The sequence below is a fragment of the Rutidosis leptorrhynchoides genome, chromosome 3 (genome assembly GCF_046630445.1).
Source record: "Rutidosis leptorrhynchoides isolate AG116_Rl617_1_P2 chromosome 3, CSIRO_AGI_Rlap_v1, whole genome shotgun sequence".
Classification (NCBI taxonomy): domain Eukaryota; kingdom Viridiplantae; phylum Streptophyta; class Magnoliopsida; order Asterales; family Asteraceae; genus Rutidosis; species Rutidosis leptorrhynchoides.
Genome location: NC_092335.1, coordinates 680,272,501 through 680,289,201, shown reverse-complemented (window position 1 = coordinate 680,289,201; position 16,701 = coordinate 680,272,501). Strand labels below are relative to the sequence as shown.

Sequence of the window (16,701 nt, the reverse complement as noted above, 5' to 3'; positions counted from 1 at the left end):
GGGGTATTACCATTTACGGTATTTTCGATGTACTATTGTCATGAATCACACGTGTTTTAGCACTAGTAGTTTAATATATTGAATTCCATTAAGTTTACATATATGAAGGATATTTTCTCCGTTTAGGATACTCGAAGAGAGTAAATATTTTTACTTAGTTGTACGCAGTCTAATCGAGTTATTTCATGATTGTTTCGACCATTTCCTTGGCCAAGAAATTTACATAAGTGGTAACTGATACAAGAAATCTATAAAACGTGCTCAGAGAAAGTATAAGAGACAAATCCAACCAAATGACTCGGAATGTTAGTGTACAAATCTCCGTCGTTATGTTGATAAGATTCGATGAACATTATGTTGAAAAGGTTCGATGAACAAGATCAGTGAACTTACTAGAAACAATAAACACCCGAAGTCGAAAATGGTGACTATAACAATTTCATACATATTAAAATTAGCTTACATTTACAGTTCTATAATTTGGTGGCTTTAAAACCAAATACTTAATGAATTGTTATGCAATATATTTTGTACTAAAGTATTTTCTAAAAGAGTGTTCTAAATGCTATATATAAACTCGACTGCATTCTAAATTAAATACGATAGCACCTTTTATAATGTTACCATATGTAAATATTACTCATATATTATTAATTAATGAAAAACATCATAATACAAAGATTTTGTTACCATATATTTGTAATCTTATTTTTGCAACTTATTTTAAACTTAAGACATTAAGATTTACAGCTGGTTTTCATCATTAACAATAACAATGATATTCATACAAATCTCTAAACTTATTGCATGATCACACGAATTACACCATTGATTGATTACAATCACCAAAATTTGGTTGAAGATCAACAAGATGATTCCATCAAGACCATTTTCTCTCTTCATTCTACTGGTAACTTTTTCTCAGATTCTTGCTGATTATGTATATAGTTCTTATTTCTCTTTTAACAATTTGAAAATTTGTATGTATATATAAGTATATATAACATGTAGCAGAAATCTGTCGTGAGTGATATCTGTGACTAAAAGTATGAACTTTCACTAGGATGAAATTGTATAAATCTCTTATAACTTCAAGTTACATAGCATAAACTTGTTATATTTAAAGTTTTCTTGATCTCTAAACTTAGTATAGGCTTTTTCGGTCTCTACATCATTAATCCGTATTCAATGCAATTTTGCACTCAGAGGCGGAACATAGTGTTACCCCTTTTCACTAGTTTCGCCTCATCTCAGGTGGGGTTCAAGTTCCGCCGCTGTTTGCACTTTTGAATTAATTCTAACAGTTTGCATGATTCGTAAAGATTTCATATATTTGTGTTCGTGACATTCATGTTAACGGGTTTGCAGGCGTTAATTGGGTTGCTGCTTCCTGCCTTATTGATCCCATTTTGGGTTATAAGGATCAAAGAAGATGCAAAGAAAGCTGATTTGATCACCTATAAAACGCATCAAGAACTATGGTCCGTCGTACAAAATACGACAAATGCATTGCTTCCAATGAGTTCATCAGCAACCAATTTAGCCAAACTTGCAGCCGTGTCTGTTAATAAAACACGCCTCACATTCTCAGATATTGAAACTAAGGTTCGCGAATTTGATTAATTTACTTTATTTTATAAAAATTCAAGAAACAGTTACTAAACTGAAACTTCTATTTGTTTTTTTGTTCAAAGGTGGCTCCTTTAATGTTTCAAGCATTGTTGATGGTACCTCAACTATCTCAGATTTCATATATCGAAAAAGATGGGTTGTTCTTCGCGATTTATTCTCAGGGCCCACAACAAATCTTTGCTATTTATTCCAATACTTCATTTACAAATGCTACGACAAGCGGAAAGAATTACTTGTGGTACACTCAACCGGTTGATTATGATACAGGAAAGTTACGTGGAGAATCAGTTGCGTTTGCGCCTCAAATTTTGGTTAACGAAAGCTGGGTACAACAAGCTTTAAACACTACAAACAAAAACATTGCTTCGTTAGGGAAGTCGTTGAATGAAGTAAATAAAACTTTAGTTCTGAATACAGCCGGTGTGGATGATAATGGAGTTGTTTCGCTCGGGTTTGATCTTAAATCTTTCATTGATGTGTTGTCGGGGATTAAACTTTTCGATGGAGGTTTGTACTTGTTAACGAAAGATGGGGACATACTAAGTAATACAATCCCAAACACTCGTGTGGTTTATGATGGGAACGCAACGATTTATTTCAAGATTTTGAAAGATAATGGAAAGCGAATTGATGATGATCGTAACGTTACTTTAAAACTCAACAATGAAGCGACGGAATCATATGTTTTGGACATTTCGGGAACAAAATATATATTGTACTATTCCTCCATCAACATCATTGGAATGCAATCGGTATGATTCTAGTTAATCAAGATTTGATCTTCTTTATATTTATGGTAACAAAAAGTAAGTGTAAACTTACTGAAAAATTTAAACTTTTTTGAGGGTACAAACAAGAATGTGTCATCATGTTCAAAGTCTGAAACTTTTCAATGAATTTCGCCGTTATAAATGTTTTTAGCATTAAAAAGGAAATTTTTCAGGTGTTTGTATTGGCGATACCATATGATGGACTGCATGGAAAGATGAACAAAGATACCATATATGTGTTCGCGTTTCTTGTTCTTATATTTGTTACTATTACTATCTCTATTTTCGCGTTCGTGGTCCTAATTGTGAGAGCAGAAAGAAAACAGATGTGCTTAAAAGCTTCTCTTGTAAAGCAAATGGAAGCAACACAACAAGCAGAACGAAAGCGCAATAATCAAAATCGTGCGTTTGTTTCTGCAAGCCATGATATACGTGCTTCATTAGCAGGCATTACTGGATTTTTGGATATGTCGATCAATGAGGTTCATCAAGAATCAGAATTAGCCAAAAACTTGAGGAGTGTGCAATCATGTTCAGAATATCTTCATAGTAAGCTTTTCCTCATGTTCATATGGCTTTTTATGCGAAAATTAGTTAATTTATGTACAAATTGCTTGGCCAAAAGGTGTTAATTAATAGTTTAGACTGTTTGTTTTTATGTCTGCAAATAAACTTAATCATGTTTGCAGCATCACTAAGAAGCATATTTCTAATTCTGCGAGTTTGGTTTTTCAGGTATACTGAACTCTATTCTTGATACAAGTAAAATTGAAGCAGGGAAGATGTCACTCGAAGAAAAACAGTTCGATTTGGTCAAAGTAATTGAGGGTGTGGTTGACTTATTCTATCCCGTCGGTTTAAAGAAAGATGTTGATGTGATTTTGGATCTTAAAGATGGTTCATTGAACAATTTTTCACAAGTTATAGGTGATGAACGGAGGCTTAAACAGATATTATCAAACTTACTGAGCAACGCTATCAAATTCACATCAGAAGGTTATGTTTCTGTTCGTGTTCGTGCCATGAAGCCAAGGTTACAAAATTCAACATTTGCTTCTAAACATGAATCATCCGCACGATGTCTATCAAGATTCTTTTTCAAAAACGATGAAAAAGGTGGTAACTTTGAAATGATAGATGAAATTCGACATGATCCTAATAGTATGGAGTTTGTTTTTGAAGTAAATGATACTGGAAAAGGTATACCAAAAGAGAAACAAGCCTCGGTTTTTGAACATTATGTTCAAGTTAAAGAAACGGCTCCTGAAATCGAAGGCACGGGATTAGGGTTATGGATTGTTCAATCTATGGTACGATTGATGGGTGGTGAAATAAGCATAGTTGATAAGAAACCTCACGAAAATGGGACATGTTTTCGGTTTAACGTTGTTTTGAAGGTTTCTTCATGTGATCTACGTGGCATTAGCGAAGATGAAAAGTCGAATTTGTCCTCAAGGTCAACCACTCCTTTATGTAGTCCACAACATAAAGATTATAACTCTTCTACTGTTGTTTTATTCATTAGTGGTGACGAAAGGCGAAAAATGATACACAAGTTTCTACAAGCTCGCAGGATAAACGTTTTAACAGCGAAAAACATGCAACAACTTTCAGAAACTTTAGGGAAGTTTAGACAAGAAAAGAGTAAAACAGGCTATTCAAGATCCGATGTAAACTTAAGTTTTGAATATTTGAGCCGGCCCATATCTCAAGAATCGGTTCCTTTAAGTGAATTTGATGTCCCACGGGCTAATGATGTATCCGGGTCAAGTTTTGTATTGCTTGTAATTGACACAACTCGGGTCAACTTTCGTGAGCTATGTAAGGTGGTGGCTGAATTTAGGAAACACTCAAAGTGTGTATCTTTTAGAGTTGTGTGGTTAGGTTTCAAATGTATGCAAGTTCATGGTTTGGATGAAAAGCAACTTCCACCGTCCGATATCATCATACCGATGCCACTTCAAGGGTCCCGTTTGAACTCGTTGATCCATCTTCTTCCTGAGTTCGGAGGTAGGTTCCCCTGCATGCCACCACGTGTTACTAATCATGATCGTTCGCCAAAACGACAAGATGAAATACAGGAGATCACTAGGAATTCGCCGAGTAACAAGAGCCCTTTAAGAGGGAAAAAAATGTTATTAGTTGAGGATGATAGTTTGCAACAAATGATAGCTAAGAAGAGTCTTTTAAAACTTGGTGTGGTGATTGACACGTGTACCAATGGTGAAGAAGCTTTGACTTTGGTCAATAAAGGTCTTGATGATCAAAGAGATCTTGGAGCTTCACATATTTTACCTTATGAATATATTTTAATGGATTGCCAGGTAATCTTTAATCTTTACATCTGTGTATGAGTTAATCCTCATTCTATTATGATCGAAATAATTGTAAATTTCTATCAATGTGGGACGGCTTCTTACAGACTCAGATCGGTTTAAAAAAAACTTCCTATTTTTAACTGTTAACTGATAAACATTTCTTTTTTTTACATAGTTGTTATTTGAACCTTTAGTTTGGCTATAAAATGATATATCCATTAACAGATTTCACCACGGACACACAAGGAGTTGTGGGTCAACCAACCCGACCTGTTTATAAAAAGTGACCCGTTTCAAGCAATACCCATTTTGACTCTTATAGTATGTTCTTTAAATTTCAATGTTTTTGCTTATTATTAGATGCCGGTGATGGATGGTTGTGAAGCAACAAGACGGATACGAGAAACAGAGAGAGATTACGGTGTGCACATTCCGATTATAGGATTAACAGCTCATGGAGAAGGTGAAGAGCTAAACAAGTTTTTTGCAGCAGGAATTGATATTAATGTATCGAAACCATTAAACGAGCAGAAGCTTATAATAGCGATTGAAGACCTTTATAGTAGATGTTCATGTTAATTAGCTTGTACCTAGTTTTGAAAGTGCTAAAGATACACTATTTGTATCAGTGTGTATGGTGTACTTATTGATAACCTTATTAAGTTAGATATATATTTTGATAAATAATGATAACATTCTTTTTTAATATGTATAACTTGTACCACAATAGGGTTGAAGTGACTTGTATTTTAACTTTAGGAAAACTGGTCAAAATACACTTGTGTAAAGTTTTAAATTAATTTCACTTTTTATTGTTTTGAGATTTTACACTATTCGTTCGAACAAACTCGCACACAACTTGTTCAAACGCCTCTGTGACTATTTTTACGTACACGTGCATTGTGTTTGAACTCGAATTCAATTTAATTTGGTTGTACAAAGTTTAAATTTATGCTAAAGATACTGTGTGTTTGGTTTCAACAAAATCATCCTTAAAAATGGGTGTATACCTATCGATGACCTCGTTAGATTGACATATATTTTGACGGTTTATAATCTGTTCCTAACTTACAAATGCTTTCTGCTTCCTACAACTTTGATAGCTTTCTTTCAAACCGTTCCGAAAGGCGCTTCATTTTTGCTGACATTTCTACATTTTTTGCAAAATAAGTCCGAAAATTTGCTAGCATCACCCTGATGTCATGGTTCATCGCTTCCTCGCTTCTGTAGTAGTAGTTCTTAATCCTTAGCCCAATGATCTCAAGAGTCAACGGAACAGGAAATCTGAAACGTTAATATTTTAATCAAACATATTAATATTAATATAATATAATATGGAATATATAATAAACTCAACGCTAATTTAAAAGAAATTAAAAAAAAAAAATAGTAATTAAGGAGACAAGTTTACCTGTTTATAAAATCTTCCCTCTCTGATGTTTGTTTCAACTTCATAATCCCAAATTCATCCTGTAACATTTGTGTATAGTCAATCACACCCGTTGAAATATTATATTATGGAAGAGTATATGATAATCGGAAGGGTTGTTAAGGTGATAATATCGACCCATTCAGTTATGAATATAAGATTCACTTTGTATTTTGGCTATAAAAACTCAAATGGGTAAACCCGACAAGAATCAGCATAAAAGGAAACAGGCCAAACATCGCCAAAACGTTGTTTTAATGCATAGAACATTACCTCATAAAGGGACTACAGACTATAAAGTTGGGACAGAGGTAGTTATACTATGTTACTATTTGACCCGTGACCGTGACCCAACCCATTTTGACACCAACTGCACAAACTATATTTACCTGATATCCCCTAGACGACTGCTCTAGCTTAGAAAACAACGAAAGCATCATCTTTCTAACATCGGGGTCCAAACTCGGTTGGTCCCACTCACCATTACAACCAATCAACTCCCAAGGACTATGTCTAGCTGGCTCATCATCATTTGAATACCGAACAACAAATCTTTCCCATGGACTACCCGGAAAGTCAACCGATTTATCACCGATCGAAACAATTTGACCATCCCACCACTGTCCGCCGCCGCCCACATCCCGCCACCATACGGAGCAATGATCGCCCAAATTCCAGCTTCTTTCGAGTGAATACTCATAACGTGTTCTCTCAACCAAGAAATCGGGAAAGTTGACCAACTCTGGTAGAGTCAACCTGAGTGTTTGACCCTTCACGCTAGATAAAGGATCAATAAACGTAAGCTTAATTTTACAGCCACTCTCTCCTGAGCCCGCAAGGGTTACATAATCCATTTCATCTACTGAACAAAGTTCGACGTCTCTTATGTTAGGTGACACCCATGGCCCACGTTTTGATAAATTTGTTGTTTCTGTGTACTCTTGATGACCCTGAGAAACAGAAACATAATTATCAAGCTTTTTGAACTTATTGTATACTAAACGCAACTTAACTTATTATACAACAAATTTATATAATAACAATAACATGTACCGACGTACGTACCTGTCTAATGTATACAACTTCATCGCCTAACTGAGGGATGTAACGATACCCCTCCTCTTGACATGACAATAATAGCCAATTGGTTTTACCGTGTTGACCATTTGACCTGCTTTCAGAAGCACTGGTCATAGAACTATTCGTAGGAATCGTATGCACGAGTTTTTTGAAATTTTGAGGTGCATCGTTTGTTTCACGCGAACTAACGTTAAGCTTCAATGCTTTTGTTCTCGCGGATGAATCATCGGCGGTCGAATTATCGTTATTTTTGGCATTTGCATACTTGAACTTAATTTTGAGTGGATTTTTCTTAATAGATCCAATATCATCCACTTCCTTTATCGTTTGAGAGCACTCACCCAGTGATTTTATATCAGAATTGTGCTGTTGAATTGGCTTAAATTTTATTATGGTAGACTTGCGATCCTCTGTTATTACACCCTTTTCTTTGTCTTTAATTTTGTTGTGGTCCCCACCAACAGGTCCCACACTTTCTTCTTCAAGTCTCGAAGGCGGCGTCGTCGTCACTTCGCTGAATCGATCAGGGTTATTTTGGGAAATTTGTGACTTTTTTGGATTGGGGAATTTTAATACCAATTTCCGAGTTGACTCGGGTGGTGGAACTGTACACATAGTTGATTGGCTTTCGATTGAAATTGTGGGTTTTTCTTTTTCATCTTCATCTTCTTCAATACACGGTTCACTCTCTGTCGAATAATTTTCTGACACATCATCATCATGATCATCATCATCATCATCTTCCGCCTCGTTGTCAGAAATTTGTGAAGAAAACTTCTTACTGTTTCGTGCAGAAGCTCGTTGAGGTCTTGATGGTGTTACCTTCGATTTGTCGCGGTTGTTTTTTGATTTCTTTGGCCGTTTATTTCGAGACGACAACCCTTCGTGCTCGTTATGGTTCCTCTTTTTAACACGCAGTCCAGTTGAAGATGACCATTCTAACTGAAACCGAAAGTATATTACTTTGTGAGTAGACGTGGCGAAATGGGCATGTTTGGTAATAAAAAATTATGAAGAATTTTTTTAACGGGTCAAAATAGGTTGTGCTTTACCCATCTTAACCACTTATTGTATCTTTATACCCATATTAACCCGTGTCCCAAAAACGGGTCAAAATCCTTTATTTAGTTCAAAAAATGATTGTACTTACATCCTTTAATTTCTTTCTTCTTTCCCATCTGCGGGCCCTATCATCAATATTATTTCCACCACTGCCTTCTGCTGCATCACCAGATCCGTTACTTAAACATGCTTTTTCATCTTCACTAGAGCATTCATCGGTAACGTTGTACTCTGAATCCGTACTATCAACGATGACATCATTATCTGGTTCCCAAAACATGGCATCTAAGAACTCGGGTAGTGGGTCCGCAACTACGTCCAAGTCAGCCAATGGTAATATTTGATATTCTTGACCCAAACCAATATCCGTACCAATAGCAAACTTTAAAGTAGGAGGACGCCACTCCAAATTTAATGCACCCAATCGTCTTCTCTGGAAATTAGTTTGATACGGTTCGGGATATGGATACATGCCTGGTGTGTTCACATTAATATAAACGTTGGGTGTTGGAAAAATATCTTATATTATATACACAAATATATATATATTTATTTATTAACTAAGTATAAAAAAGAATGATTAGCATACTTGAATCACAAAGAGAATCCTGAATATTCCTTCGGTATGGTGGTAGCTGAGTTTCCTGCATGAATTAGGAACAAACAATGGATACTCGAAATTTAGGCAAAATATGCGGGTTGGGCTGCTTGAGGAGTTGGGTAACGGGTCAAAACAGATCGTTTTGTAGGGTGGGTTAAGCCAAGTCGGACCAACCCACAAGCACAATGTTTTTCTGTATCTTGAATATGACATATATTTAATGTTTAATAAATGAGTATGAAAAGGGAAAACCGAGAAAAATAGCATCATATTATCACAAATTTACCAATAAATGCGTTTAGGATTATCATTTGAAAGAAATGTGATTGATGCTAAGTAAAGCACCAATTATATAAGATAATCAAAATTAAAAAAAAAAAAAAAAAAAAAACGTTGTTATATATATAATTTACTATCACAACCTAACTTATAAAATAGAATGATTTAGGTGGATTTTACGAATTTGCAATGCATTTTGGTGAACTTTGATCCTTACAAACATATTTCAGTTTTACCTAAATTTTCAATATGACCCATTTCACCTATTAAATGCAAAATATGACCCATTACACCATCATCAAAAACTGACCTGATCGAGGGCGTTTCCATGAGCGTCTCGTGCAAGAGGGCGATAATCACCAAGAAAAAACTGATCATATTTGGAATCTTTTTGAGATTCCCCCTGCCCTGTATTTAGCAGATAAATTTGCCCAACATCATCTGAAAGCACAACTGAAGTCCCATCCCTGTATCACAAAACAGAGAAAAAAAATATTAAAATTTATATTAATGAAACCCAAGAAAACGAGAGCAAAAATGAACTCAAAAAAACGTAATGACTTACGGGGAAAACTTTCCATCAACTAATTTAAAACGGCCTATTTCATATATGCGAATAGGTACGCCTTCCCATATCTAGAAACATAAAGAAATCAAACACATCAAAATGGGGACATAAGACCAAGTTGTGAACAAACTGCTATTTGCATAAAAAAACATCCAACTTTCCTGGTGATAGAGAACAAAAAAAGGTTGTTAACCAATATGAATATATATATATATATATATATATATATATATATATATATATATATATATATATATATATATATATATATATATATATATATATATATATATGTATATATATACACACACACACACACACACACACACAAAATAATAATTAAAACCTAAACCCAATGTGAGTTTTTCATTTTTATTTGCTACCCCGGCTTTATATTTCTACCTTGAATCTTTGATTGAGAAAATACTACGTTACTTAAATAGATGTTTGAGGAAGGTTGGTAAACTTAATGCAATTTAATCACTAAAGGTTCAACAACTTACATCCCATATTATCGTCTTCCCGTCGTACCCAGAACTCATCGCAATTCGGGGATTGAAAGGATGAACATCTAACACATACGTCTGCATGCATAATCAAACATATTTCAAGAACAATTTCGTTGGCAAATGCACTTGAGCAACAGTATTGATCAGATCCATAGAAATACAAATACTCATTGAGAATGAACTTTGCACAACTTACAGATTCACTATGACCGGTCAACGAATGTACCAAGCGACCATCACTAGCATTCCAAACACAAATTCTGCAATCTGCACCAAAAATACATTGACATAATGACCCAATTCGAATGTAACTGATTCACTAGGAGAAAGCGCGTATAGTAGCCAATTTAGCAAAAGATTGTGATTCTCAATCGTTTTGTTGTCTCGAATGAAAGGCGTGTTGAATCCAAAGCTGATCAAATACGTTTCTTGTACAGAAAATCCAATGTTAAACTCCAAGATTACTATATCAAATTGCCCGACCCCGTGTAAAGTGGTAGCAGCTATGCCTTCTACCTCCTGATGAAATGCATCAATAAAAAAATGGTTGGTTCAGTTGTTGTTTCTGAGGGGCAACGTTTACGAACCCTATGTCTATGCTCCCCAGCAAGGGGTCCACATACCTACCGACCAAAGAGTCGGCGTCCATTGCATCTACATCAATGGGATCCTCCCTTTTCCGAGCAAGTTGTGCGCCAGAAGATTTGGTTTCATTGTCAACATCTAGAACCGGTAACTGATGACCAAGTTATGCGCCAGAACATTTGGTTTCATTGCCAACATCTACAACCAGAGAAACTGACGACCAAGTTGACTAGAGCATGGAAGATCCCATGGATGTAGATGCAATGGACATCAATTCTTTGGTTTGTGGGTACGTAGACCTCTTGCTGGGAACACGGACGTTGTATTCGTAAACGTTGCCCCGAGGAACAACAACCGAACTAACCTCCTTTTAAAATGATACATTTAGTCCAAAGGAACAACAGAACAAGGCATAGGTGTTGCAGCTCGACACATAGTCGGGCAATCTGGTTGAGTAATCTAGGAGTATTACACTGGATTTCCTCTACATGTAACATATTTCATCAGTTTTGGAGTCAACGAGCCTTTCAAACGAGTCAACAATACAATTGGGGATCAAACAGACCATGTTGGCTACTATATGCATTTCTCCTGTCAGTTAAATTGGAGTTTGAATTAGTTACATTGCAATCTAAAGAAGATTTGGTCAAAAGATGTTTAAGCTTCTTTTTGTACACAACTTCATTAGATTTAATTAAGTTCTTGTTTACTGCTTAAAAAGGACTTTCGTGTTTGGATTCTTCAAAATGTAAAGATATAATCCATTTTGGTGGTAAAAAACAGAATATGCGCATTTTATGGTGTTGTGATCCGTCAAAAGGTATAAAATCAGATTTATTGACAAAAGGGTGAGTACTCGAAATGAGAAATCTGGTAAAGGTTAGCGGTACTTTTTAATGTCTTCTACCCATGAAGATAAGTATATAACCCTCAATGAACATGTAAAAGAAGAATACCCATAATTGCGGCAAGCACAAAACGGTTATCGAGACTCCATACAATCATATTAACTCCACGAGGAGTTGGAAGAAATCGCTGACGTGGACCTCCACGACGAGGCTGAGGTGGCATTGGTGGAGGGGGAACTTTGAGATGATATGCTCGTGTCCACCGTCCAAGTTTTCCCTAGAATGACTTAATTAATATATATGTATTTAACTTCACAACAGACATTACTACTACTACTACCTAGAAGTGTATATATTCTAACAACTTACATGAGATTTACGTGATCTTGGAATCCAAATAATTGCACTACCATCACGTGAACATGTAACAATGTTGTCATGGCTATACCTGCATATATATTTTATAAAATAAGAAAAATATGGAATATTATGATGAATGAGCCATAAGCGTGACAAATTTAGAAACCAATGATGTGATTAACTAACCATGAAGTTTTAAGTTTTGGTACTTTCTCATCGGTAATAGTGTCTGGAGTTAAAGACCGTGAAGCCACAGCACAACCACTGCAAAAAGGATCATGAGAACATATTCTTTGAAATACACACACACAAACACACACGCACACACACTGATGTGAAATCAATTGAAAACAGATTGTAAAGAAGCTAGACTGATTTGTTTAGCTGATACAAGAACACCACAAAAACAAAGAGTATAAGCTGCTGAGTTTTAAGAAGAAAAACATTCAATTAAGATGTTAATCCACCGAGACTACAGATAAAGGAAACAATTCGGATCACAAATATCAAATCAAAAGACCTATAAAGGAAAATGAAGATTTAAGGTAAATAGAGCTTGACTCCATTATAATTCACATTCCATCAGCCTCTCTTTTATAAGGGAGTCAAATTCTAGAACGTTCTATTCCCTAGACCAAAGTTAAAAATTTAAACCTGATCAAACATAGAATTTAAAAAGGTTGCTTCCTAACGAACACAAAATGTAAGAAGGTTGCTCCCTAAAAAACATGCACTAAATCAGCTAGGACCACTTGTACCACTTGGGACCACATTAGTCTCTTCCTAATTTGCTTTGAGATTTGCCTCTATGTTTCTCCGTACATAATTTGTTAGATTCTAAGCTTCATTTCCAACTAAAAGAGCATTATTTAAACTACTACAATAACACACGCATATGTTGCATATCCATGTCCATACAAACATAAAATAGAAATTGTAATCGTAATGATAAAAGCCATCCATTTAAGTAAGGTGTACCCTTGGCTGAAATTACGGTCACCAACCAAACCAGATTGTGAAATTATATGCTTTTCCTTTGCCATGACAACCTTATAACACACAGACATACAACTACATACATATATATACACTATTTAACACACCACACACACACAGAGATATATATACATACACATATAAATTTGAAGTTTGTCTATGAGCGCAAGTTATTTATGGTAATTGTTTATGTCCATGACAAATATAATGAGCCTTGAAGGAAAATGGAAGCGTTCCTATATTGTCAGATTGTGCATGCATAAAACATTGTAATGTAACCAATTTAAAAAAAGTTAATTTACTAATACGTCCTTTTGATATAAATTAAAATCTTTTAAAAATGTAAATTCATTGATGGTTCAGACTGCGATTCTCGCCTTTTTGTTGGTTCTCATTTGAACCTAACCCTATAGTGTATGTATGTATGTATGTATGTATGTATGTATATATATATATATATACACACACACACACACACACGTGACAATTACAAACTGACCTGAATTGTACATAATTAACATCATTCTCGTGACCTGCCAACACGTCAATTTCATGTGTCGGTTGAGAATCATCTGTATTCGGTTTTAAAGCAATCCATACCTACATATGCAGCCCGCTTAGTTATACGTATTACTGAATTCTTAACCATTAAACTTAAATTACGTACCCTTGCAAATGTATCAGAGCTACCGGTGACAAAAATGGTTCCATTAGCATTATAAGCACAACATAGTATCTGATTGTTTTGAGGAGGGACAGAACTAGAGGAAGGACCATTGTTACTCCCTGCAATACATTCAATTTGGCGATAACTTTAGTCAGACAACAGCAAAATAGGCGGGTCAGGTCGGGTCATGGCTTGATATTAAAATATTACCGCTGGTCAAAATATGAGGTTCATAATTAGAACTTACATATATGTTATCATATATCAATTAGGGATCTTGTACGTCATAAAAATAGACTTCGAGCTACTTTCAGGCCATTAGTTAAAGTTTTTGATTTGGCACATTGGAAATAAACTCAAACAAAGTATAATCATTGTTAATAAACGGGTCGATATTGCCACCTCTAAACTAAGCAAATGGAATTGAATGATTACTTAACCACTAACCAGCAACATTATCTGTCCGCTTAGGGACATAAACCCGTGCAGGACACTGAGAAAACCTGGCATCCCAAATCCTACAAGTCCCATCATCTGATGACCTGGCATATGTGCAAGACAACAAAATAATGTAACTTTTCAATATATTAAAGTTTTCACCGGAACACAACCCTATAAAAACAGACACACATATATACTTACGATAAAAGCTGGAAAACAGCATTATGTTTTGGACTAAACGCAATCGCGGTAACAGCACCAATATGTCCACGCAAAACTGATATAGGATACCCATCTGGCAAGCGCCACTAATATACACAAAATTACTTAACGAGCCCCAACAATATAAAATAATTCTAAATTAAAAATTAAAAATTGGAATGCTTTAAGAAATACTTACAACGCGTATATTGTAGTCATTTGATGCGGATGCCACTAAAGTATTGTTTAAATTTACAGCTAAGTCAGTGATGTCACCCTACATCATAATAACAGTTAACAAACATGGTGATTCAATAACAAACAGAACTCCATATAACTAACTGAATTTAACATACTTCATGTCCTCGGCAGCTAGCAAGACAAAACGCTGTTTCCATTGACCAAATTTTGACCAAACGATCATCTGATCCAGTAATCACATATCTCCCACTTCGATCAAATATTGCTGAAAATCATGATAAATAACTTGGTTTAAAAAAGGCCAGTGTCTAAGAATGTATCAAACTTCACCGAAAATTATTACTATTGTATGTATCAATTACAACTTGCAAACAGGTGATATGGCACTGGTCTTAAGATGTGACAACTCAATAACTCATACAGTTGCCACGTCAGCAGATAATAAGTTTGATCAATAAATAGAAACTTCTAAAGTTTGATACATACTGTATAAGTTTGATACATTTCCAGACACTAAATCCTATTGCCGTACGTATATACACGAAATGATAGTATTTGGAATCATAATATCACTTTCAAGTTGCAATGCCAAACATACCCAAAAAGTAGTAATTTCATAAATTTAAATTAAATTAAATTTTATATAGAAAAGAAAAAATAAAGGAAGTCGTTAATGTACGTACCACAATAGACAGCATCTCGGTGTCCTCTTAACCTTTTTATATTTTGCATTTTTTGCACCATGGTTGATGGTTTAGCAATAGCGTAACATGCGAACCGTATTGAAGGAGCCCGGTGATGTTTTGGAAAACCACCTCCAATTTCCCTCAATCCAATCCCACGAACCTGATCAGCCTGCATGTGGGGCCAACGAAGATATGCTGGCAGTGGTGGGTCCACTTTATTTTTGGCGGCTAAATAACATAACATACCATAACAGTCAGAAATGCATCAAGTTCATTAAGATACACACACACACACACACACACACACACACAGAGCAAGAGATACAAGAGTGACATACATCCAAGAAGTGAAAATGGGCCAAGTCCAAGAAGAGTAGGAACATCAGCAGCAGTAGGAGGTGTTGTTCCTGATATACCTCTTGATGGGGCCACATGCAGTAGTAATTGTTTAAGCAATTTTACCAAATGATCCTTTTCGATATGAGAATACCTACAGTAAGAAATTTCCAAGTCAACCTAAAAAGTCAACCTTTGTAGTCATAATACTATATGTTAAAGCATTTGATTATATTATTATTCCCTTAATTTGAAGTATTGAACTCTGATATGCCAATATTTAACTACACATTTTCTATATTTATTATAAAGCATTTAACTTCTTAACCCGTTAACTTTAGGTATTTGAACTTACCGACATAGCCATAGTTAGCCACATATATCATAAAATTCATAATAAATGTAATTTAATACACAAAATACAGTACTAGAAATGATTCCTAAATTACAATACTTGTAAAATCCGGGCATATACGAATTTCGTGACTATTGGGAAAGTAAATATAACACGAACCAAAAAAATCCAATAAAACTGTTATATGAATAAAGAAACTCTAAATATTCAGTGTATGTCACTTATATAACGAAAACTAAGCGAAATATAATACTGCTAATAATAGTAATAATCAATATTGAAATCTCTCAGTTGAAATAGAATCTAAAGATAGAATAAAAACAGAGAGATACAAAAATTTATTGCAGAAATCAAACACCCTATTTGTTCATTGTAATAAGGTGCCTTCTATGGTGCACACTCCAAAGAAATTAAAAAGTAAAGAATATAATACAGGTAACTACATACAAGAAGACGGGTACCCTAACCATTTAAGGAATTATTGTTATAAATAAGGTTTCAGTCGCATTTAATATCATAAAGAATCAAGACCTTTATTAACTAAGAATGTTTACAAACTCCTTGACCATATATTAACACAAGACATACAACTTCCTATTGAAATAAGGTGGAGCTTGAATGAGTTTTAAAATTGATTATTCAAATCACGATAACAAACTTAAAACTCCCCAATGAAAACTATCATACATAAGAAAGGGAATTATATATCATATGTAAAGATGTAAAAAAAACCGCAACAAAAATAAGATCAAATACCTTTTTGTAGCACCTTCATAG

At 34.8% G+C, this 16,701-nt stretch overlaps 2 protein-coding genes across 2 annotated transcripts in view; one reads left to right on the top strand and one right to left on the bottom strand.

Moving 5' to 3' along the window:
- The first annotated feature begins 807 nt into the window (after nucleotides 1–807).
- Nucleotides 808–5,299, top strand: LOC139902667 (histidine kinase CKI1-like). The gene is made up of 7 exons (XM_071885271.1): nucleotides 808–910; nucleotides 1,154–1,254; nucleotides 1,369–1,605; nucleotides 1,695–2,384; nucleotides 2,576–2,951; nucleotides 3,138–4,726; nucleotides 5,081–5,299. Exons 1-7 carry the CDS (start codon nucleotides 808–810, stop codon nucleotides 5,297–5,299), a joined length of 3,315 nt encoding a protein of 1,104 aa, XP_071741372.1.
- A 271-nt stretch (nucleotides 5,300–5,570) lies between these two features.
- Nucleotides 5,571–16,701, bottom strand: part of LOC139903012 (uncharacterized) — a 12,260-nt gene continuing 1,129 nt past the window's right edge. Inside the window, exons 2-23 of the mRNA XM_071885761.1 lie at nucleotides 16,681–16,701; nucleotides 15,572–15,723; nucleotides 15,231–15,461; nucleotides 14,703–14,812; nucleotides 14,546–14,623; nucleotides 14,347–14,453; nucleotides 14,152–14,246; nucleotides 13,705–13,823; nucleotides 13,537–13,637; nucleotides 12,228–12,305; nucleotides 12,051–12,129; nucleotides 11,790–11,958; nucleotides 10,445–10,515; nucleotides 10,243–10,323; nucleotides 9,737–9,807; nucleotides 9,482–9,638; nucleotides 8,881–8,935; nucleotides 8,380–8,765; nucleotides 7,215–8,171; nucleotides 6,539–7,099; nucleotides 6,132–6,190; nucleotides 5,571–6,004 (exon numbers count right to left, since the gene is read on the bottom strand). The exon at nucleotides 16,681–16,701 is cut by the window's right edge and continues 345 nt beyond it. Coding sequence (XP_071741862.1) covers nucleotides 5,809–6,004; nucleotides 6,132–6,190; nucleotides 6,539–7,099; nucleotides 7,215–8,171; nucleotides 8,380–8,765; nucleotides 8,881–8,935; nucleotides 9,482–9,638; nucleotides 9,737–9,807; nucleotides 10,243–10,323; nucleotides 10,445–10,515; nucleotides 11,790–11,958; nucleotides 12,051–12,129; nucleotides 12,228–12,305; nucleotides 13,537–13,637; nucleotides 13,705–13,823; nucleotides 14,152–14,246; nucleotides 14,347–14,453; nucleotides 14,546–14,623; nucleotides 14,703–14,812; nucleotides 15,231–15,461; nucleotides 15,572–15,723; nucleotides 16,681–16,701 — 3,934 coding nt within the window. The 3' untranslated portion in view covers nucleotides 5,571–5,808. The remainder of the gene's footprint in view (nucleotides 6,005–6,131; nucleotides 6,191–6,538; nucleotides 7,100–7,214; nucleotides 8,172–8,379; nucleotides 8,766–8,880; nucleotides 8,936–9,481; nucleotides 9,639–9,736; nucleotides 9,808–10,242; nucleotides 10,324–10,444; nucleotides 10,516–11,789; nucleotides 11,959–12,050; nucleotides 12,130–12,227; nucleotides 12,306–13,536; nucleotides 13,638–13,704; nucleotides 13,824–14,151; nucleotides 14,247–14,346; nucleotides 14,454–14,545; nucleotides 14,624–14,702; nucleotides 14,813–15,230; nucleotides 15,462–15,571; nucleotides 15,724–16,680) is intronic.

What these genes read in the sequence shown, in the direction of transcription:
- LOC139902667 (XM_071885271.1), top strand. Translation starts at nt 808, where the DNA reads ATGATCACACGAATTACACCATTGATTGATTACAATCACCAAAATTTG. An exon ending in CTAGTTTCGCCTCATCTCAG is followed by an intron (nt 1,255 to 1,368) that starts GTGGGGTTCAAG and finishes ACGGGTTTGCAG; the next exon opens with GCGTTAATTGGGTTGCTGCT. An exon ending in ATGTTCAGAATATCTTCATA is followed by an intron (nt 2,952 to 3,137) that starts GTAAGCTTTTCC and finishes TTGGTTTTTCAG; the next exon opens with GTATACTGAACTCTATTCTT.